This window comes from Rhipicephalus microplus, chromosome 2 (assembly GCF_043290135.1).
Source record: "Rhipicephalus microplus isolate Deutch F79 chromosome 2, USDA_Rmic, whole genome shotgun sequence".
Lineage (NCBI taxonomy): Eukaryota > Metazoa > Arthropoda > Arachnida > Ixodida > Ixodidae > Rhipicephalus > Rhipicephalus microplus.
In genome coordinates, this window is record NC_134701.1 from 238,867,936 (window position 1) to 238,891,816 (window position 23,881).

At 44.9% G+C, this 23,881-nt stretch overlaps 2 protein-coding genes across 2 annotated transcripts; both read left to right on the forward strand.

The window, feature by feature from the left end:
- Nucleotides 1-10,951: 10,951 nt before the first annotated feature.
- On the forward strand, nt 10,952-12,348 carry LOC119169322 (serine/threonine-protein phosphatase 2A regulatory subunit B'' subunit beta). Its single transcript, XM_037420434.2, has one exon. The coding sequence runs from the start codon at nt 11,026-11,028 to the stop codon at nt 12,310-12,312; it is 1,287 nt and encodes a 428-aa protein (XP_037276331.2). The 5' UTR covers nt 10,952-11,025; the 3' UTR covers nt 12,313-12,348.
- Nucleotides 12,349-17,416: 5,068 nt separating this feature from the next.
- Nucleotides 17,417-23,446, forward strand: Cpsf73 (cleavage and polyadenylation specificity factor 73). Its single transcript, XM_037421305.2, has 2 exons — nt 17,417-19,059; nt 22,847-23,446. Exons 1-2 carry the CDS (start codon nt 17,440-17,442, stop codon nt 23,318-23,320), a joined length of 2,094 nt encoding a protein of 697 aa, XP_037277202.1. The 5' UTR covers nt 17,417-17,439; the 3' UTR covers nt 23,321-23,446.
- The last annotated feature ends 435 nt before the right edge of the window (nt 23,447-23,881 follow it).

Sequence of the window (23,881 nt, forward strand, 5' to 3'; positions counted from 1 at the left end):
CAAAGGAGGATCCCTATAACCCCGTTGCTCTGCTTTGGCTTAGAGTGTACCCCTCAAGACTTTTCTCACTGCGATACAACACGGGCTTGCGCCCTGCCGACGCCCATAACTGCTATTCAGCACGATTATCTCAAATTTAGTAATTTAATACGGCTTTTCATTTCTCCAAGAATGGCCGATTGACTTCCGAAGCAGCAATATAAACAACTGCTTTGTAGTAATTATCTTATGTGTTGTTCGCGAATTTCAGAGTGGCAGAAATCAGTGATTCTCACACATCATCGTGTTCACTGTCACTATATTGTTGCACTGTGAAAAAAAAATACTCAAAGGAAAAGGGTAGGCGTGCCCTTCTCTTTAGGATTGTACTTTTTACGGGTGGAAGAAGCACACCGAGGCACCGAGCAGTACTTCACCAATGCGCAGCACTCAATCGCCACGGGAACGTTGTGTGGCTGGCTCGCAAGTCCACGTGTGTAGCGGTTTCGCACTTCCACTCCCACGCGTGGATGTGGAGCGTGAAGCCCCTCAGCGGAGCGAGCGCCGCAGAGCCCCCTAGTGGGCGCTCGAATACTACCGACTGTCTACGCATGGCCTCCGAGATGACGGGTGCATGCCGCGTGCCCACAATCTCGGAGGTCATGGTTTACGACACGACAACGGACAAGCCTGGACCTTAAGTAGCTTCGCGTCTAAAAATATGGCTGATCCTCCCGTCATAGGAATCGGTATAGACGTCAGACTGTGTCCAGGCGAGGCTGCGAAAAACGCCGCCACCAGCGCCCCCATCACCGCACCGGCCATAACTATAGGTAGTGCAAATAGGCGTCCGCAAGCGAGTGGGCATAGGCCTTTCTCTTTTGTGGTGTTGAGACGCGATTTTCTGAAAATCTGTAGGACCTAGCAACATTCTTCCGTCAATCAAACCTCGCTTCATGAAGTGGGAAGCTCATCAAAGTGAACAGCGGGTACAATTCAAAAGACGTTTCAGTTATATTTATTTTGGCGTACTGCAACTCTCAATTTAAGCGCAAGCGAGCATCGCATGACATCGAGTTCGAAACAAGCACTCAGACGTGCGTTCTGCGCCGCCTAAATGCGTTAAATTTGGGCATACACATGGTCCCCAAGTGATGAAGTGCACACACGAGCTATCAATCTTACGACCAGTGGTGCGAAGCTCGCTTTCAGTTTCAGTTTCAGTTTATTTATTTTTACTTTTGTTCAAAACATACACGCTTACATAAACATACAGAAGGAGGTCCCAGAGCACTTGGCTGAAGGGGGACCTCCTGGCAGGAAATGTGATAAAAATGCACAAGTAAAATGCAGCAACGTGGAATAAGTTATACAAATAAAAGGAATACAGACTAAAAAAAAAAACAAATTTTAACAATCATAAGTACAACAAAACACTGCAAAGAACATACAAAAAAATAAAAGAAAAACCCAAATATTATTGACGAAACGAACAGAGGAACGAAAAAAGCTAGAAAAAGATGAGTGGCTGTGGCACCATTAAGAGTGCATGAATATGAACAGGTGTAGATAATATTGCAAATCTTGGAATTCTATGGTATCCAGCAGAAAAGTAAATAATGTGTTTTTAAAAATAGCTAATGATGAAGACTGCTTAACGTTAAGGGGAAGACTGTTCCAGGTTGATAAGGACGTGAAATAACCAGAGTGTTTTCCATAATTAGTATGGACTAATGGCAATAATAAATTGTTGTTAGCTGCAAATCTTGTTCGGTTGGTGTTTACTAAAACAGCGTCTGGAAATATGTTTACTGGAGGAGGGTTCCTCATTATTTCAAATAACACTATGGATAAATTGTATTTAACAAGGTTGTCTAATGATAGGATTCCGTTATTATGAAGAATGTCGGACACACAGCAGCTGAATGAGCTGAACGTTAATATACGGATTGCCTGATTTTGTAAATGTTGCAGCGGTGCTATGTGAGTTGCATATGTGGTACCCCATGAGGTGATGCAGTAGCTTAGATGACTGTGAATGAAACAATAAAATAGTGTTAGTAGTGTAGGTTTGCTGAAATAGTACCTGGCTTTTAATGAAATTCTAATACCAGGAGCAATTTTGCGCTTCAAATGGGCGGTGTGTTTCGTAAATTTTGAGTTAGAATCTAAAGTAACACCGAGAAATGAACATTCATCAGCTGCACTAATGACATGAGAATCAAGAATGATAGTGGGAAGAATTTCTGGTGTTCTGTGACTGGTATGAAAAAGCATGAATGAAGTCTTGGTGGTATTTATTTTCAGCGAATTAAGGCAGCACCATGCTAAAATATTGTTCAAATCAGTATTCAACTTCGATGTAAGAGCAGTTAGTGATCGATCACTAGCAAGCAATGTCGTGTCGTCTGCGTAAAGGAAAGCTTCTGATTGTGATAGGTGATTAGGCAAAACATTCATGTAAAGTAAGAAAAGTAGTGGGCCAAGTATCGATCCCTGCGGAACACCCTTGTTTGTTATTTCACAGTTAGAAAGCGAGCCTGTTGTAACACAGCCTGTTGTCTGTCTGTTAAATAACTCTTTATAAGCTTCAGCACGGGCCCGTCGACCCCTACTGCCCGTAGTTTAAAAATGAGGATGTCATGATTGATGGAGTCGAATGCTTTCGATTGATCTATGAAAACTGCTCCTGCGTAGAAACCAGAATCAATGGCGCTTTTTATTTTATCTGTGAAAGAAAGTAAAGCGTATTCAGTCGAAGAACCCGTCCTGAAGCCGAATTGATTTGAGGAAAGAATATTAAATTTTGAAAGGTATGTGGTAAGGCGTTTTTCAATGCACTTTTTCATGACTTTGCTAAAAAAAGGGAGAATAGCGATAGGACGATAATTTGAAATGCAAGACCAGTCTCCTTTCTTAAACACGGGAATAATTTTAGCTTTTTTTTTAGCTGTCTGGGAAATATTCCACTCGTGAAGATTAAGTTAGTGATACAGGATAAAGGGCTAGCGATGCCATGAGCGACTAATTTTATATTTGCTGAACTGATTTCATCTAGACCTGTGCCCGTAAACTTTAAATGATTTATGACATTGATAATCTCGTCTGGGTCTGTTGGAAATAAGTACATTGATTGTAAGCAACGTTGAGGTGATACTTGATTATTGTTGTTTTCCTCGGAAGTGGGACCACAGAAGAATTCATTCAAAGCGTTGGCAATATCTAACGGTTTGGTATAGAAGCCACGTGATGACTTAATCTTTCTTATGGGTTCATCCCAACTAGATCGATTTAAGAAAGAATTTATTATTTTCCATTGTCGCTTTGCTTCAGAACCAGCCTCAGCTATTCGACATTCGTAATATATTCTTTTGGCTTCTTTTAGTAGCTTGTTCAGTTGATTGCAGTACCCTTTATAGCGCGTTCTGAGTCGAATGTTGAAAGGACGCTTTTTAACTTTGCGGTAAAGGTTGTCTTTTTTGCGTAAGCTAGTCAGAAGGCCATTTGTTAACCAGGGATTGTGCAACGCAGGGATATGTCTCCGGCACCTCACGATTTTGGTCGAATTTACGATACATTGTTTTATGCTATCTGAAAATTCATCAAATGCTGAATCTACGTCTGATTCTGAGTTTATGGAAGACCATTTTAGCTTGAAAACCTGTGTAATATAGTCATCTTTGTTGATCACAGCTTTATCGAACTTATGACAAGGTTTATGTAGTTGACAAGGAAGTTTAAAGAAGATAGGGAAATGATCCGTGATGTTATTCTCAAGTACACCGCAAAGAGGAGGACACATATGATTAGAAAATATGTGGTCGATTAATGTGGACGAAGACCCTGGAGTACATCTGGTTGGAAGGGAAACCAAAGATTCAAGGCCAAAACCATGAAGGCAGTCAGTGTAAGCAATAGTAGCGGTGCTGCAGTCATCTAGCAAATTTATATTAATGTCACCAAGAATGAGAACATTTTTCTTTTCTGAAGATAATTTACCAAGCACAGTGTTCAATTCATTGCAAAAAGCAGATACAGACGATGAAGGCGACCGATATAAGCAACCGATAATTGTTTGATTGACATCCTCCAATTCAATCCACACAGCTTCACAATTTGGCACCGAGAATATTATGTCGTTCCGCCGTTTGTATCGAAGATCCGCAGATACAAAAACAGCGACACCGCCATAGCTTTGTTGTGTACGGTGGCAGTATTCGGAAGTATAAGATGGAAATCCGTATAAATTGCCATCTGCGTGAGATAGCCAAGTCTCTGACATGCAGAGAAGTGAAAACTTGTGATCTAAAGAGGCCAGAAAATTGGAGATTTCATCATAATGTTTTTTTTTTTTTGACTTCGTGCATTGAAGTGAATTGCAGAGAGGCATGGGTTTAAAAAAAAAGGACTGAAGTTGCATAGTCGAAAAATAAGATGACATTATCGCAATTCGTTCAGGCACTTAGTTAGCTACTCGGCCTGCTGGTCTTTATCGGAAGATAGATAAATCGCCCTCAGACGAGATACGGAAGACTCGACTGTCACCCGTCTTTCTGGCTTTTATTTGGCAATTTTCAGTCCAAAGAAACTGCCAGTCTTTGTCCCTTTCCAGTGACTGAGCTTTTGCGAACATAATTTTGTTTTCGCGAGCCTTTCGCGCCTTGGTGATGAAGTCCTGCTTTTTTGTTCTAGAGAAGAAGCGGGCAATAATATTCTTATTGGCCGATCCAGACTTTGTTGTCACGCGGTGGACAACATAAATGTCAGCTTCAGAAATTGGACAGCTTATTTTATCGCCAACAGCCTTCAAGAGCGCAAGGCAGTTCTCGCCCTGTGTGCAGGCTACGCCCTTGATTTCCACATTGTTTATTCGAGAGTACTGTTCAAGTTCTGACAGGCGTTTGGCCATTGCTGTATTTTCAGTTTTGGGTGTTTTGTTGTCTGCAGTCAGACCAACATTTTGAGCTCGGACTTCTTCAACCAACGAGCTAAGCATGTCGACACTCTTGGTTAGTGCCTCTATTTCCAGTTTCATTTCAACAATGTTAACTTCTGATGACAGTCTTATTGAGCATTTTTTCACAAGATCAGAGACAACCTCGTCCGACTGACTCTTGAACAAAGCTTCTAACTGATCAATTTTTTTTGCAAGCTCAGCACAAGAAGGCATGGTGTAAAGCACAAACAATAGCAATATATGGGCACTTGCAGCAGCGGTGGTCACCGAAGAAATTGTAAACTACTACTTTACAACCTTTAGCGGCACTAACCTGCAAAAACAGAGTGATCCATGAAGTTCGTTGTTTCCAGCCGTGACCACCACTGCCGAATGATGCCAAGTCGATTTCGCCGTCCCACTTATCCGGGAAGAATGAACCAGGCAGCTGCGTGGTGCCGATTATCGACTCGGGTTGACCGTGCAGGAAATCCACGCAGGTTCTACCAATGACGCACGAGACAGGCGATGAAACCGAGGCAAGAGCAACACGTGCGCCGATGTGACCGTACACGGCTTGGTATATACGACGAGCACTGCAAAAACATAGTGATCCTTATAATTGAAGTTCGTTGTTTCCAGCCGTGACCGCCGCTGAATAGCCCCGACATGGCCCCCACATCCGGCATAGCCCCGACATCCGGCATGAATAGCCCCGACAATTTTCCCCTGTGCAGTTGCATTCTCCATCCATCTCTCGCTTCCCGTGCGTTGAACTGTTTTATTACGCATGCTAGCATGATCTGTTTACGGTGGTTTTCCGTACTGCAAATGGGCATACATGCGCGTCTACTTTCTTTGTGCACGAAGAAAGGCAAAACCGAGGCCTTTGAGATAGCTTCTGCAATCGCGGAGACCAACGGCAAGAAAAACCTGATTCTGGTCACGGACAGCATTTTGCGATTTATTAGTATGATGTACGTGTTCGGGTTTGCTAGTTAAAGCCAGAATTTAGAGCCTTCAAAGCCTATACGTGCGTGATGCTGTGTGGTGTTGACCACTTCAGACTATCGGTGATCGCGGCGTGTGCAATGTTCATCGTGCGCGTCACCACTCTACCGTTGCATGGCACGCACCGCTGTCAGAGGCTCTGTGAAGCTTCATAATCGAAGTTACTATGGTTCTCTGTCAAGGCTACTCAGAACAATAACAGGAGACCTACATTACGCTCTGTGGAGCTTCATAATCAAAGTTACTATGGTTCTCTGTCAAGGCTACTCAAAACAATAACAGGAGACCTACATTACGCTCTGTGAAGCTTCATAATCAAAGTTACTATGGTTCTCTGTCAAGGCTACTCAAAACAATAACAAGAGACCTACATTACGCTCTGTGGAGCTTCATAATCAAAGTTACTATGGTTCTCTGTCAAGGCTACTCAAAACAATAACAGGAGACCTACATTACGCTCTGTGAAGCTTCATAATCAAAGTTACTATGGTTCTCTGTCAAGGCTACTCAAAACAATAACAAGAGACCTACATTACTACACTTTCTCGTGCGACCAGCTGTGGCGAACACGAGTAATTCGCTTACCCAACATTATCGCAACGGCCCGTATCCTGGTGATCTCGCCGTTCTGCTTCACGATGGCTATACGGAAATCGGTAAAACTGAAGCTCTTTACGTCCGGGGCAATTCACAACGCAGCAATAGCCTTGACTGGGGTCATTCTTCTTAGACCGCGAAGCTGTTGCTTCTGCTCCTGTTTTCAACCGTCGTTTTGGCGAGTGAGCCAGCAGGCACTTCATAGTGGTTCGGTGACGCGTCCGACTAGCGGAGAGAAATTTGTAGCTCTTTTTCTGAGAGTTCAAGGCGCAAATACACATAATATTTAACTCAACCGTTGGTTCTCACGTTGTAGTTGCACCTGGTTGCGAGCAAACTGTGCGAGGGAGTTGGACTTTGCAATATATAACCAAAACTGTATTGACAGGTGACGCTACCTGTCTGAGAAACCCCAGAGTCTGACGTCTATAACATAAAAGTGAAACTTAATTGTTTTTACAGAAGCTGTTGAATCTTTAGTTGCACAATTTGTCTTGAGTGGTTCATCTCTATTCTCACGACTGGCATCCATGATCAGTGAATAAACAAGCCCTTGGGATTATGCATGTTTGTGGCATAACTGTAGGAACTGACGGCGAGACCCGAATCTGAGAAAGTCGTACGACAGCCAAAAGAGCTGTCACTGAACGGACGCTGAACTTAGTTAACCTAGCATGTGGTCAGAACTGCTAGTTACGTAGTGTTACGTAGTCGGTATGGCTATTACAAGATAGGTTACAGAAATATGCGTACCTAGGTAGTCATAACACAACATAAATTCCAAGGGAAGGCATGTTAGAGCATTGAACACCACTACCAGACTATAGAGAAACGCAACGCGCGTCATGTGTATACGCTGTTGGCCGACTGGGATTTTTCGTGGGCAAGCGTAAGGGCTGTTTCACATGCTGCAATTGCAGCGAAAAAAATCGTTCCATTCGCAACCGTCGCTAATGGCGGTTTCGTTTCACATAAACCGCGAACGGTCCGTGATGTTTGCTCTGCGACTGGAGCGGTGAGTTCTTGCTCATTGCTCATTGTTACAGACACGAATGTAATGTAATAATATCAGCATCATGATATCATGAAGTTACCGTGAACGGTAACGAAGGGCCCACTTGTTTCGTCATTTAAGAACACCTTCCAGTCTGATTTTATTTTAATATGCACAGCATCGGCCATTACCAAAACAAACACGTCGACTCTATTTCGACAGCTTGGCCGGATCTGCCCTATTTCGATGGGTACCGACCAAAAATCGCTCCCGCCGCTACGATCAGAGCGAAAATTTCCAACATGTTGGAAGCTCGCCGTGGACGGCTGTGGCGGGTGTGAACTGCCCTTTTTTTTCGCTGCGAGCGAATTCGCAGCCTGAAAATCGCTACTTTTTGTGTCATGTGAAACGGCCTTAAGTGGAGAAGGCGGAGATAAGCCCTCATGACCTCCTTTAGTAGAGATCAGTGGATATACCAGGAGACGCAGATATATTTTTCGTATGAATGGATGATATGAGCGAAGTCGAAGCCCGGAGAAACGTCCCCACCTGTGAATACATCGCCTACGTTTCACTTCTCCTATAGAAGATGCGCTGAAATTCTGAATGGGGCGAACGCGTAGAATGGTTGAAGGGACACTGCAGAGAAATGATGACTTGGTTTAGATTGATAAACTGCACTGCGACAACTCTATTACAACAAGTTTCACTGCCACAATTTCATTATTAGCGGAGAAAATCAAGGGGCCCACATTCATGGCCCATATTCGTGGCCTATATAAATAAGTATTGCGGGTGCGTGTAATGTTAATTGGAAGAATATGAGACTTGATCGTCGCCAACCCAACCCGATTCTCGGCCCCTCTCGGATTGTGGGTACAGGTCATGCTAACAAAGCAATACCACCACCGTCATAATCTTCCTCCTCCTTTTCGACGCTCGAGGCTCGCGAGTGGCAGCGCATCGCCATGGCCGTGCCAGGGCTCAGGCACGTCACGGCACCAGATCTTTGACCGCGCCGAAGCGCTTCGCCAGCACCGCGTTCAGGCAACCTTCCCCGTTGGAACCCGCTTGTCTGCTGCCGCTACACGAAGGTAAGGAAGACATTCGTTATATTATATTACATCCCTGTTATAGGCGAGCCCGTATTTCAAGGTTATGTTCGGTGTCGCAAAAGTAGGTTGCTCGACTTTGATGTATTTTTCCCTGAAGTTCCAGCTTTCCCTTCGTTAAGTACAAGCACGGCGATTAGGCTCAGACCGGTAGAACATGGGAACGTCAACCGTTGTCGCCAAAATACGTTGTGTCATGCATATCAGTTCAGAAACATCGATGGAACCATCAATTCCTCATTGCTTATTCGAACTTCGTCGTTTTCGCTGAGGCGGCTGCCAAACACGTGCAATCTCTTTTCGCCGTTGTCGACAGTGACGCCTTACTGAGTTTGCTGACTGCAGTAATAATAATATGTTTCACATGTCACGACAGAAGAAGAAAAATTCACTGCATAAAAAAGCCATCCTTCCCAGCCTTGTGGGGGCGAAAATGTTATGACTCCTTGTATAAAATCTTTTGCCTTCCATATATTTTTGTTTACCGAAAGCGTCCTCGCTCAGTTGAACAGCTTGCGTGACAGCTCAGTATCAGATGATGGATTTGAGCACTGTGTTGCATGAGATTCCAGCTCTTCTTCTTTTTTTTTTTTCTGGCCATGCGACTTTTCGCATGAGCTGATATGGACGCTTTGTGGATCATATTTGCGCAGGCTCAATGAATAAAAAAAAAATTGGAGTTTTATTTCAGCAACGTGGAACAAATGCGCAGAGCTCGCAGAGCCATTTCGCCAACGGAGAACCGTCTTGGGCTCCCATGTTATGCCACATTATGTGTAAGCTGTTTCCCATTGCAGTGGAATGTTACCGGACCAGCTTCTTAGTGGGAAGGCCATTTCGCTCATAGCTCACTGTTTCATTATGAATGAGGCACTACTCTTTTAACCCTAGTTCACACTGGAGTGTCCGCTTTCTACAGCGACCGAAATTCTCCTGCCGCCGAAACTCAGCGTCGTACGCACTGGACGCGCCCGCGCCACCGAATATACGCCATCTACCATGGGCGAACGTGGTATGGGTGCGCTGTTACCCGGTTTTTGTCGCGACTTGCAAACGCCACTAGGCTATCCGGTGGTCTAGTCTTCGATTATTCTCATACGCAGGAAGCAAGAAGAAGCAGTACTGCTTACATTGCTGGCAAGTCGCTGTCTTGTAATGCATGAAGAGTAGAAAAAACCCACCGACGCCAGCGGCGTTGATGGGTTCGTTTTGCTCTGCAAGACCGCGACAAGTTTGCTCACGTTAACGACAAGCTCGGTCACCTCTTCCAAGAAATAGGGACGCGAAGTAGGCACAGAGTAGGTTAGACTCCCGCTGGTTACAGCATTCAGCCACTTGCACTGCGACACAAGTGAGTAGGGCTTTGCTGCCATTTTTCAAAATTCTTTGACTAACGCTCCTATTGGTCCGCGGTGACTGATTCGGTGGCAGACGCCGCAAAAATTGGTCCGTGATCGATCGGCACGGAGAGGGCCCTTTCAACGGATCTCACCGCCGCCGAATCGGATTCGGCGCCCTTTCGGCGTGCGGAATACTTATTAGAGAGTTTTAGTACTGCGTACGCTGCGTACGTGGCGGCGTTGCGTACGTAAGGACGCCACGTTTTGCGTAGTGCGCATGCGCAGATCGCAACGCGCACATATCGCGTTACGTACGCAGCTGCTACGTACGCACGCATCAGATGCGTGCGTGCACGTATGCGGTGATCGCGCCGCTCTCGAACAAGTTCGTGACAGCGCGAGACTTCGTTTTGCAAAATGGCGGCATCGAAGGCAAGCACCGACCGGCTCTATGGCTTAAAATATGGCCATAATGTGGCTATCACACTTGGATTGGCTCACATTGGCTGTTGACAACACGTGCTTCTATTTTGATCTACCAGATGGCGCAACACGCTTCACGCTCGTTACGTACGCGGGTACTACGGCGTACTAAAAGCCGATTAGTGGCAAACGACGCCACGTAACGCAAAGCGCTTGCGTGATGCGTACGTAGCACCATTCCGCAGTACTAAAACTCTCTATTGTGAACGCGCCCTTACGGATTGGTGGCGAAAGGATAGTGTGGCGCTTTCTTTGGGTACTCGAAGTGATGGGCTATGATTTACTGCCTAAAATATTAGACCTGCCAATTATAACACGAAGAGCCAACAGAAACGTTAACGTTTGCATTGTTTTTTCGTGTTATAATTGGCAGGTCTAATATTTTAGGCAGTAAATCATAGCCCATTACTTCGAGTACCCAAAGAAAGCGCCACACCGCCCTTTCACCATCAATCCGTAAGAGTCTGTTTTCGAAAGATTATGCATGCTGGTAGTGACTATATTTGCCCTTTTTACACTTCTGTGCGCAGCTCCTCTACCTGTGGACATCGAAGTACTCCTACACCGCCTGAAATGCAGTCTCGTCGCACGCCATTCTGCATGACGTCCCATTCAAACGACGGCGTTGAAGGCACGCGCGAGAAAACTGGTGACCAGGTGGACAACGGGGGTGGTGGCGGAGCAGTGGACAAGGTAGCGTCCCTTGTCGCCAGCCTCAGTGTGCTCTCCACCGAGGTAGACTCTGACCTCGTCGCCAACGTGTCTGCCGAGCTGTGCGAGATCGGACGGCGTCAGCTAAAACCCAAGGACATGGAGAGGATTGTCAAAATCTGCAAATTGCCACTCTACCTGAAGTTTCCTATGTACCAGGCCATTTCCAAGACACCTACTAGACAGGCTGCGCTTGAATTCTGTCGCAGGATGCAACAAGCCACCGGCAATGACAAACTGTCGAAGGCAGTGTTCGTGCTGACAAAGGGCCGCCGTACATTTCTGCAGCCTTGCGACTTCAAGGACCTCATTCAGGACCTTATCAACACCCATAGTGGGCTCTCGTTTCTCAAGGAAGTCACCAGATCGCACAGCGTGTACATCGACACCGTGGTGGCTCGACTGTTCTTCGAGGTCGGAAAGACGTGGACGTGGCGCCTCGGCGTGGCAGAGCTCCGACGCAGCGATTTCCTCGCGCTGCTAGACGCCCTGGAACTCAACAACGACTTCATGAACGTGAAAGGGCCCTTTTCGTACAAGGATGCCTACGTCATCCACACTATGTTCAGCTCGCTAGATGAGGACAACGATCGTCTGTTGAGCAAGGAAGATCTGACACGGTACGAAAAAGGCGCCCTGGTACCCAAGGCCATCGACAGGGTATTTGACTTACTCAGTACGTCAGCAATGACGTACGTCGACTTTGTCGTCTTCCTGCTCGCCGAGAAGGACAAGTCCCACCCAAGGAGCATCGAGTACTGGTTCAATCGGCTCGATCTCGACGGTGACGGTAAGATCACGATGTACGAGCTCGAGACATTTTTCCACGAACAGTACGACCGCGCGTCTCTGTTTATGAACGACCCGGCAACTTTCGAAGACGTCTGTCGGCAAATGATCGATCTCGTGAAGCCCAAGACGTGTAGCGTTTTCACTCTGTCCGACCTGAAGCGGTGTGCGCTTGCATCGGTTTTTTTCAACACGTTCATCAACACGTTCGATTTCGTCCATCACGAGGTCTTCGACCCTTTCGACACTGAGAGTTCGCGCAGTGGATTTACACAGTGGGAACGGTTCGCCAAATCAACGTTCACCCTTCTCATGGCGGAAGATGAAAAAGACGACTCCTCCGACGATGACTTGCCTTAAGTGCAGTCTTTGTCTCATCAAAGAGCATAAAATTCATGGTTGTCTTGCCATATACCTTACGGCCAGTGGCGAATCAACTTGTTCTTGAGTTGATGAAGGGGGTGGGCAACCATTCTCAATGGCGTCACATGACGATCTTATATATCATTTTACCGTATTAGTTCTACAAATATAAGTCCCCTTGAATAAAATAACCCATTTAAACCGACAATAACGCTTGGAAAGTGGGAGGTCATTATTTGGAGTATTAAAATGTAATTATTACGATATCAATTTAAAGAACTTAAAGGGGACGAAAAGACAACTTGCCGTTGGTAGAACAGGGCAAGTGTGGTAGAATAGGGCAAGTTGTCCGGTCTGGGATGTAATAACACGAATTGGCGGGAACGAGTAGAGATAGAGATGAAGAAAAACAGAAAGGCGTTCAAAGAAATCGAAAGAATAATTCATGGCGAAAAAATTTCTTGAGGCGGAATTCGAACCCGCGTAGCCAGTATCCGAAAGCGAGCATATATTAACGACTCGGCTATCCAGGCATGCTAGCAGAGCCATACAAGTAATGATAAAATCGAATGAATAATGAGTGCCTAAAGTTCTCGCTTCAACACTCTCGAATTATATCTGAAAATTTTCAAATATTCGTCTACGAGATGTGACCACGCCCTTAACATTGCACTTTTTTTCACCCACACGGGCATGTCAAATACAGCCTATTCTTTTCAACCATAGAACCCTGGGATTCGCTGCCCAGAAGTGTTCGTTCTCTACCCCTTCAAGAATTTCTGGAAGCATGTTGATCAATGTTGATTTATTTATGTTGTTTTTGTTTCCCACTCCAGCAATAGCCTCATTGATGCTGCAGTATGTAAAAACAAAAATAAAGAAAATAAAGGTAGCTTGATGTAGAATAGTATATCGGAGGAATGGGATATGTAAGTTAACGAGAAAATGAGACGTGACGGTGATGAGTAAAATTGGGGAGGGTAAAGAATAGCATATAAAAAGAAAGAAACAAAAAATTAAAACAAAAAAATCAAAGCGTAGGAAAGACGGAAATAGAGAAAACCAAAGAATGAGCGAGAAATAGAAATAGAAAATAGGTGGAAAGAGACAAGTAAGAAAGAGAACGAAAGATAGAGCGAGAAAAAGAAGGAAGAGCGAGAAAGAGAATTAATACCCGCGGTCAAACTTCTGCAGGACACTGGAAGCATCGGCGGGGTTCGTATTATATTAGGGAGTTTTAGTGCTGGGTACGCAGGCCGCTTGCGTACGTAGGACGATGGGGCGGCGGTATTGCGCATGCGCGAAGCCCCAAAGAGATGCGTCGCAAGATCGCTGGGGCGATGCGTCTGTGCGGCCATAAACAACGCTGCCACCACTGGCCTCCTAGCGGAGATAAGCTGCCGTGGCGCACATGCTGGCGCATCATGTTACCTTGACGGCGAGCAAAGCTGAGGCTGGCCTGAGCCACCACTTTGACTTTTAAGTTTTAAGCGCAAATATTATAGTGGCTAGCCACTATACGAATAGCATGGCACAAAGTCGCGAAATCTCGGACAGCATGGATCGGCCGCCTTGTAAGGTCCACCTTCGCGAAAATTCACGGTATCCGCACTGCGGATACTCTTGCCGTCGAGTTAAAATAAGCCAAAGTGCGATCACTTATAGCGATTACACGGTTTCAGCCAGATTTCCACAGCTAGAATGACCTGGAACATAGAACTAAAAATTTGTCATCTCCCGACCAGCTGACTAGGTGGCGCCATCTAGCGAGGTCATAGTGAAACAGACAACCACACTTTTGTTATTGCAGAAACATTGTGCATGGTACATCTGGTGCAAAAACTGCGCAGCGACAATATTACAAATGAGTAACGATTTTATTCATTTTCACCTCAGAAACATTACGCGTAAGCTAGCATGTTCATGACTGTGGTTGCACAAAGTGTCACAAGATGTCGACACTGCCGTTACATTAACCTTGGATTTTTCACTTTTTTGCGTATACCAGGATACTGTACACAATAAAAAGTGTCCTGATCACTATGTATGTTTAATTTAACATTTTAAATCATAAAAATACCTAAATAATACTTACGCGACAAGACGCTATGGCGCTGCGAGCACGTGTGACCTTCGTGCGGCTTGCGTTTGCGTGCGTGCCACCTTGGTGCCAACTAAAAGGAATTCCGGTTGGGTATGGGTTGGGCACGCAACGCCGCACGCTCCCAAGCCCGCAAGGCTCCAAGAGAATGCGTACCCAGCACTAAAACTCCCTATTCTTTGGTGTGTCTGCGTAGCTACTTTCCATGTTTTTGGGCAGTTCGTTGGTGGTAATCCAATACGGCTCGATGTGCGGAGTTCATGGATCTGTGGAGTGTTACAGTTTTGGGAATGCCCCCAAAAGTTCCAAAGTTCTTCAGTTTGTCAAATTGTACCACGTCGTGGAGTTCAAGGAGGTCTCAACTAGCCAGTTTAGTAACTTTATAGCGAATACCTAAGGTACCTCTTAGTGATCTGGCAACTACGAAATATTCGGCGGATGCCACACACTGTGAGAATCAATCATATATGCGAAGCATGCATTAAGACGTTTGCTGTGTAACACGTTTAAAATGAGCATTACGTTGCGAGGAAGGTGGATGTAGTACGCAGTAAACATACATAGAAATTGTATGTGTATTTGCATGTCTAGACAACATTCAGGTGGTTGGTGGTTGTCGGAACTGGTTGTTCATAGGGTCGTAACGACGCCACCACTAACGATTGTGTCGATGAATCGTTCCTATCTATCTATCTATCTATCTATCTATCTATCTATCTATCTATCTATCTATCTATCTATCTATCTATCTATCTATCTATCTATCTATCTATCTATCTATCTATCTATCTATCTATTTGAATACTCTCAATGACATTTGCGGAGTCACAGGGAGGAGTGGGTCAGAAATGATAGTTCTTCAGAAGTCAGAAATGACAGTCTCTAATGATGTATGATCAGGGTTTCTGGTAATGGAGGCATGAAGGTGGTTCCATTCAGATGAAGTTTTGGGCACATAAATATTGTGAAGCTAAGCCCGAATTCTTCTTCATATACCATTAATGAGTTTACAGATGTGTCGCGGGCGTAGGTCGGCTAACTCACTCATGAGTCAACTACAGCAAGTAAATGCGTGCGTACACAGCGCAAGACGACGACGTGATCAGATCGAGGCGGACCGAGATTGCACCCACAGTTGCCGCCATGCTTACTTTTCTGGTGCGTCCGTCTGCTCCGCTTTTCCTACCATGTCCGTCTTTCTGCCGTGTCTTTCTGCAGCACTGCCACTCAACTGCTTACTCGCGTGCGCACAGACGCTACGGGGACACCGAGCTGACGACGCGACGCGCATGTTGAGCAGTGCTGCAGGAGGCCACGGCCATAGAGTTAATATATATATGGCCACAGCAGAACAGCCATGGTAGGGAGACGGCCACGGTGTTGTGGCGCCATCTAGATTTGAATGAACAAACCAGCTGCGGGAAATCATCTGCATGATGGCTGCTATCGTATTCGCCTCCTACTATTATAGTGTACTAGAATATAGTACACTATACTACTATAGTCGTGTACAACTTTAAAAGACAAGAGAGGCCCCGCCCAGATGACCGAAGTGCAGCAGCCAAATCGCTCCGCGACTAAAGAAATAGCCCTGCTTAAAATTGTGACTGTTTATAAAACGCGTACTTATCGGTATGCATAAAATTTGTGTATCGTGATGATTGCTTTACTAAAACTGTAATAATGAAATTACTACAGCACATGCTGGATCACACATGCCGACAAGCAACTTCCCTCACACATCATGCTCAATTTGACAAGTGGCATAGAAACACATTTCAATGCTGGCGTATCTGATAGTCACGGAACACTATTGTTCCGTGACTATCGTGGGCGAGCTCAAAATTTTTATTCGGGTAGCTAGATGCTCAGCACCCTGATCACATTGCTGCCAACGATCTGTTGTTTGTACACGCGGAGCCGGAAAAAACGAAAGCAGCATGTTCTCCGCCGGCAGGGTCACTGGCTATCCGGTTCATGACGTCACCTTAAGTGTGCGCGACTCGTGTGCATCTACCTCTGAGGGGAAAATGCCGCTGCCTTCTAAAGTTGATAAGAGTATCGGAGTTCGTTGCCTCACGAATCAAACCAAAAACTTTTTCAAATCCGTCAAGAACGATAACATCTAGCTGGGCATAGCATTTATTCTCTTTTTGTTTCGATGAACGCGTCGGAAGCAAGAGTGGTGGGCAGCATCAGTACCGTAATTAGATGATACTAAAGAAGAAAGAAACTAGGTCATGCACGTGCCATTACCTTGAGCGCGTGCAATGAAACAGAATTGCTCTCTCCTGGTGTGATTCGCACCCAAGGAGGTTTTTTTCTCTAACCTCCTTGTTCGCACCACCCTAGTGTCGCTAGTGTCGCTACTGTGAAATTTTCGAGAGGAGAGAAGGATGTTTCACACATGGTTGCTCGTGAGTAAAAAGCAAACATCACCGCCTCGGCAGTGCACTTTTGGGTGGTCACGCATAATAGCGAAGTATCTGAGGGGGTAATGGTGCCGCCCGTACTAGTATTGGGCGGTCTATTTATTATTTACTTATTTTTTTGCTCCAGCTGCCTAAGCTAGTCTGCGTAACTTGTACTGGAAGATGATGGCATAAGTACGATATATTAGAATTCGCAGCGTGAGAGTTGCACGTATGTACCGAGAAAGATGGCATGCGACGTATGGGCAGGCACTGCAGTGACAAAAACAATAACTACGTAATGCTTTACTGGCACTATTCATAAGCCACGTATGGTATTTCATTGAACAAAAAGTATCCCGGCAAGGGCAGCATTTCCTAAACATTCTTCATTATACTAGGTGTTCTGACTTTATTTATTAGTACGTTCAGCTATCATGTATTAACTGTGAAATCATTTAGTTATTTCAGAGAGCTTCTTTCCTTCCAGACGAATTTCAAAGAACAATGGGCTTTGCTACCAAAACCGAAACTGACTGACTTTTTTTTACTGCTCGCCACCGCAACGTGGTGTAACGAGCGCAAGTGATCCTGTTGTCATCTTGTTTAAACATGGCTGCCTCTTTGGACACGCCGGTGGACAGCCCGAAAAGAAAAGCAGATTCTCAAATTCCTGCTGAGGAAAGTGACCTTTTGTTGATACGACCGCTCGGAGCCGGTCAAGAAGTAGGGCGGTCATGCATTATGCTCGAATTTAAGGGCAAACGTATAATGCTGGACTGCGGCATACACCCTGGCATGTCCGGACTGGACGCATTGCCTTATGTTGATCTCATCGAAGCTGATGAAATTGACCTGCTACTTGTTAGTCATTTTCATTTGGACCATTGCGGGGCTCTGCCTTGGTTTCTACAGAAGACAACCTTTAAGGGTCGTTGCTTCATGACGCATGCCACGAAGGCTATCTACAGGTGGCTACTGGCTGATTACATCAAAGTAAGCAACATCGGAACCGAGCAAATGCTTTACTCAGAGGCAGACCTTGAATCGAGTATGGAGAAGATTGAAACAATAAACTTCCACGAAGAAAAGGACGTCAACGGCATCCGATTCTGGTGCTACAACGCGGGACACGTTTTGGGCGCCGCGATGTTCATGATAGAAATAGCCGGCGTCAAGGTGCTTTACACTGGCGACTTCTCGAGACAGGAGGACCGGCACTTGATGGCTGCCGAAATACCAAACATCCACCCGGACGTGCTGATAATCGAGTCCACGTACGGCACGCATATCCACGAGAAACGCGAGGAGCGTGAGGCCCGCTTTACAGGTCTCGTGCACGACATCGTCAACCGCGGCGGTCGCTGCCTGATACCAGTGTTCGCCTTGGGTAGGGCGCAAGAGCTTCTTCTCATCTTGGACGAGTACTGGTCCAACCATCCAGAGCTTCACGACATTCCCATCTACTACGCGTCGTCGCTGGCTAAGAAATGCATGGCCGTCTATCAGACGTACGTGAACGCCATGAACGAGCGTATCCGACGCCAAATCACCATCAACAACCCTTTCGTGTTCAAGCACATTTCCAACCTGAAGAGCATCGAGCACTTCGAAGACATCGGGCCTTGCGTCGTCATGGCAAGTCCGGGAATGATGCAGAGCGGCCTGTCCCGCGAGCTGTTCGAGAGCTGGTGCACGGACCCCAAGAACGGCGTCATCATCGCCGGTTACTGCGTCGAAGGAACTCTGGCCAAGACGATACTCTCCGAGCCGGAAGAGATTGCAACGATGGTGGGCCAGAAGTTGCCGCTCAAGATGAGTGTGGACTACATCTCTTTTTCGGCTCACACAGACTACCAGCAGACGAGCGAGTTCATTCGGACACTGAAACCGCCGCACATAGTTCTCGTGCACGGAGAACAGAATGAGATGGGACGTTTGAAGGCGGCCATTGTGCGCGAGTACGAGGACGACTTGGAAACGCGCATTGAGGTGCACAACCCGCGGAACACGCAAGCCGTTGAGCTCCATTTCCGCGGTGAAAAGACTGCCAAGGTAATGGGTTCGCTTGCGGTGCAACCGCCCGAGCCAGGACGTCAGCTTTCAGGTGTTCTGGTGAAGCGAAACTTCAGTTACCACCTGCTGGCACCTACTGACCTCGGAAAGTACACGGACATGGTCATGAGTACCGTGGGACAGCGAATGAGCATTAACTACTCAGGTTCTTTCCAGGTAAGTCATTGTTTTCTTGCAAACATTACAATGTCTGGGAAGCTGATTTATGTTCAGTATGCAGATAACCTGTAGTCCCACTATAATACTTTCCCAGGAATGTTTAGCTTGTTTCATTGTGCAATAGGCTAATTGCAAAAAACCTGACCCTTGCAAAAGATGGCAGGCTGTGGCAATAGTCTGCATCAACTTTTGGCTCGAGGCACAGTGCTGCCATACGCGCGCTGTTGTCTTCACTGTTGCTTTTGCTGTCTGAACAGTCACGGTTCTTTTTCTCAAAAACTAATGCATAATACCTTGGAGTGCTGTAACAAAAGCAATCGCAACTGCATGGTTATAAAAGGTGACAGCGGTCACTTAACTCTTTCGTTACCGCACGAGAATGGTTGTTTTTCATATGTCTTGGGAAGATCGATTTAGCCAGTTTGAAAAGTACTCCAGCACACATTGCACCATACCAAACTTCGCAGAATGAAATCCTTTTTCCAAAAAATATAGGTTGTAGAGCAACAAAAGTATTTTAGAATGAATAAAAAATGTGAAAAGTGTGAAATTTTTTGTCACCAGCTGGTAAACGGTGGAATAAAAAACACTGTATATGCAAAAACATTCAAAACAAAGAAAATTCAGAATAAACATTTTGTAGATAAATGACCCAGGAACAGTATAAAAATAATTATTGTACAACATGTTTCTCTTCACATAGACAAAGAAAATCAAAACAGAGGTGCTGCTTCATTGTTCATGCCATGCGGTGAAGCATTGCATGGTTTTTCGTGAGACACAAGTGTACTCGTACACTCTTCTTAGTAAATTTTCATTGTCTTGCGATTACAAAATAGATGGAAACCCGTGATGTGAATGATCCCTCTATAAATGAGATGTCCAATGAACTTTGCTTTTTCATCTAGCGTCACCTCTTTCCGTGAGCCACCTCACTCTGCATAGGTTGGCATTCCAATATATTCAAGCATATTCCTTCGCATCTTTGTGCATATAATAATGAAAAAAGGACAATATCACACGCAGTTTTAAAATGTTTTGCACTGCTCCGTAGTCAGGGCCAAGATGTGCTCCGGGGCCCTTCTTGCCGTTAGGAGAAGCTCTGCAGCCAGTGCCACCACACCGCGCCATAGCGAAGTGTGAACTACGCACGTAGCCTGAGTAACTATAAGATTATGCACAAAGGTCAGAAGCTATATACACTTGTGGCGGAGGAGATAACTTGAGGATATAAAGAAAAACCCATGAACGGCTACGGATGTTTCAGGCTGACGCAAAACACCATCCCCAAAAACTTAAAGCTGAGGTGTAGTCATCTACGAAATCTCAGCTTGTTCTCACTAAATTCAGGTGGGGTTGCAAGACAGTTTCAAGCAGCGCATGACGAAAAGGAGCGACTAGTGACACTAGATATAACTCTGTGTCTGCAAAACTAAAGTATCTGGAAACTGGCTGTGAGAGCCACATACACACGTTATATGTGAGGTGGACCTTGGGAAATATTTTTTTGTGTAGAAATAATTTTCCCTGACTTCTAGCAACAGCTATATATTGATTAGCTGGCACAAATTTCCGACAATTATTACTGCTAGACTTGGCCGAATTCCAAAGCTAACACATCAATTCGATATTTTGCTTGTAAAGTTTCCTTTCATTACAGAACTTCGACGTAACTGTAGCATAATTACGAGGGGCACACACTTCTGTCAAGTTTGCCAACCTAGTGCATTTTCCCAACTACACATGCACATTGGTTCGGACAGAAGTCTGTAAAAAAATCGCTATGTTGCTCAAGTAGGCAAATTAAAAAAACAACTCTGAAAGTTGAGTGGCTGAACTAACTACTTAAAAGTGCTGGGTGCACGAGAAATAAATTTAACATGCCAAAGCGATGACTGAAAAGCATCGATAACCGGTGCTCGATTTGAATAGGCGCGGTAACTAAAGAGTAAAGTCAAGTACATATGCACCTTTGGGAACATGCATAATTCGCAGCAGTGAGCGTTATCATGCATGTGTTGTGTTGTATGAAAGTTCTTGCACTTTACAGTGCCATCAAATCTTCGTCCAGTGTTAGACTTATAAAATTAATTGGCCCCGCCGTGGTGGTCTAGTGGCTAAGGTACTCGGCTGCTGACCCGCAGGTCGTGGGATCGAATCCCGGCTGCGGCGGCTGCATTTCCGATGGAGGCGGAAATGTTGTAGGCCCGTGTGCTCAGATTTGGGTGCACGTTAAAGAACCCCAGGTGGCCTAAATTTCCGGAGCCTTCCGCTACGGCGCCTCTCATAATCATATGGTGGTTTTGGGACGTTAAACCCCAGATATCAATCAATAAAATTAATTGAAATATGGCAATAGAAAAGTTGTCTTCTACTCTGAAAGGGAACAATTGATGTCATTTCTGCACATCTGATATTGTTTTACACGAGCTTCTATTTCCTCATGCTCTCGAACTTTGTGCTTCATAGCATGCGAAATTCTGCCCACTCAACATACCTTTTCGTTCAACTTTCTCTAAAAGATATTGGCGCTTCATGCTTGCATGTCTTTGAAGTACTGAAGATGTCATATTATGTCACTTGTTGCTCTAAATTATAGTCGATCATTTTATGTGATACTGCATCAGTAGCTGAGTGGCGGTTTTATGCAAGTGGGTTTTTCAAACATAGCATTTTTCATACATTTGACAAAGAGTAGACAGTTTAGAATATATGATGCAAGTGCAGTTGAAATTGACTATATTGAACTCGTGTTACTCGATTTATCCTATATATCAAACAGTTTTCAATCATGAGAATTCTTTGATGTCAATCCGTGACACTATGGCTACATGGAACGAAAATAGCCTGAACACCCAATATTTCGAGCATTCAACAACACAATATGCCCAAAGAACTTGGCAAAAAGGGGCATAGCCAGGCCTTTATTGCAGAGGAAGGAAAGGCCTGACATGACTTTTTGTACGTCTGTGTGTATCTATACACATACAAACTAATAAACTGGAAGGAGGGCTTAAATCTTCCATCTTCTCCTTTTGGCTATGTCTGCGTTACACGCATCATTTTTATGTAGTGTCTTATAGTTGGAATTCCTTCACAAGGACATTAAGCCTACAAAGTTGTCAAAGGTGCTATACGCCTCATACTAAGCACACAACATGAGGCCTAATTGACTTTTTGATGTATTGGAGGTAACAGAAAAGCAAGAACGCATTCCATATAGTCGTACTCATAATGCACTCCTATTTTGATGATGCATGATATAGTACTTATCTATTGTGATCATTTTTCTTGCGAAAGTGTTTACAAAATCACGGCAACCAATTATTTTGGTGGCGTCGTTGTCCTCCACTGCTGCCACTATGTTCTTAACCCCCATTTTTCACATTGAGAGGGTAAAAAAAAATTTTTAAGAAAACGAAAAAATTGATCTTGGGAGCAAGATATGGTTCCTCGTAACTGGGCTTGCCATACTCGGGCTAAGAAAGTTATTAGGGACTCTAGAAATATTGCTGCTTCAGCTTTAACTTTAACTGTGCTGCGTGTTCCATGCAGTTGTTTTTTTTTTATTTGAATTGGCTTTTTGCTAGAGTGAACATGTGCCGCTAGGATACTGTTTGCCCTACCACTGTGGGCAATTCTGATTTGGCTTAATTTGTTTATTTGTGTTTGCATTAATTGTTTAAATCATTCACTTGTACATATGTGACCATGTGGTATTTGTGATGTCATGGGTAAAGAAAGGAACGCTAGACTGAAATTTCCTTGTGTTTTTTCTTTGCAGATGCTTCACTTCTTTCTTAATCAGCTTTCGGGTGATGTTGAAATCATGGAGGGTTCAAAGAAGGCACTGCGTGTGTTTGGAAAAGTGACTATCGTTCAAGAGTCTGCCAGCATGGTTCTTTTGGAGTGGAATTCGAGTCCCGTCAATGACCTGTTTGCCGATGCTGTCATCACAGTGGTGCTGCGTGCGCAGTGTTCAGCCTTTCCTCCCAAAAGCCTGCCGTCAAATCTGGTGAAGGTTGACCGCATGCATTTCACGGAGTGCCTCATGGAGACCCTGGCTGAAATGTTTGGCGAGGACTCTGTTGGCAAAGTGGTCAAGGGAGAACGCATGATGGTCACCGTAAACGACAAGTGCGCCCACATTAACTTGAGGAGCCTTGAAGTTCAGTGTGAAGGAGATGACGTTTTGCAGCAGATTGTCTCCACAGCAGTTACAAAGTTGTACAATTCTATGGCACCGCTTAAGGTGTGATGTGCACGTATAGGACTGGCTGCAGCTCGACTACATTTCTGCATCATATTCTGCAACCAAGTGTTGTTTTCTCATCATCTCTATAAATATATTTGAGCATTAAACATTGTGTACTTGTTATGACTACTTCCACCTATTTGAATTAATACTGTGTCCAAGTTTGTTTCTCTGCCATCTACCCTTAAAGCAATCAAGTTGCACTTTTTAAACTAGCCCTGCCACACTTATCCTCAGTATAAGGTATGCATTGGTACTGTAAGGCTTCATTTTTGTATGGAACAGTTGTGGAAAATCAAGGGTTGAGGAAAATGGAGCCATGTGATCATCAGGCGTGTCATCAAAAACCTCATGTTTAGATCCACTAATGTGCTTCGACGTAGTATGGGTCTATAAGCAAAAGAGTGAGGAAGCAGTATAGTGTGCCTCATTCATTGATTTCCTCATCAAATAGTGGCGTCACCATAACTTTGCTTCTCGTAAAGGGACTCACCATTAGGGTATAGTACTAAATATGATGCTACTGATTACCCTGTGGTCATATATACTTTCTGTGGACCAGGC

Coding starts and splice junctions, on each gene's coding strand:
- LOC119169322 (XM_037420434.2), top strand. CDS start 11,026: ATGCAGTCTCGTCGCACGCCATTCTGCATGACGTCCCATTCAAACGAC.
- Cpsf73 (XM_037421305.2), top strand. CDS start 17,440: ATGGCTGCCTCTTTGGACACGCCGGTGGACAGCCCGAAAAGAAAAGCA. Junction 19,060..22,846: donor ACTACTCAGGTTCTTTCCAG/GTAAGTCATTGT, acceptor TTTTCTTTGCAG/ATGCTTCACTTCTTTCTTAA.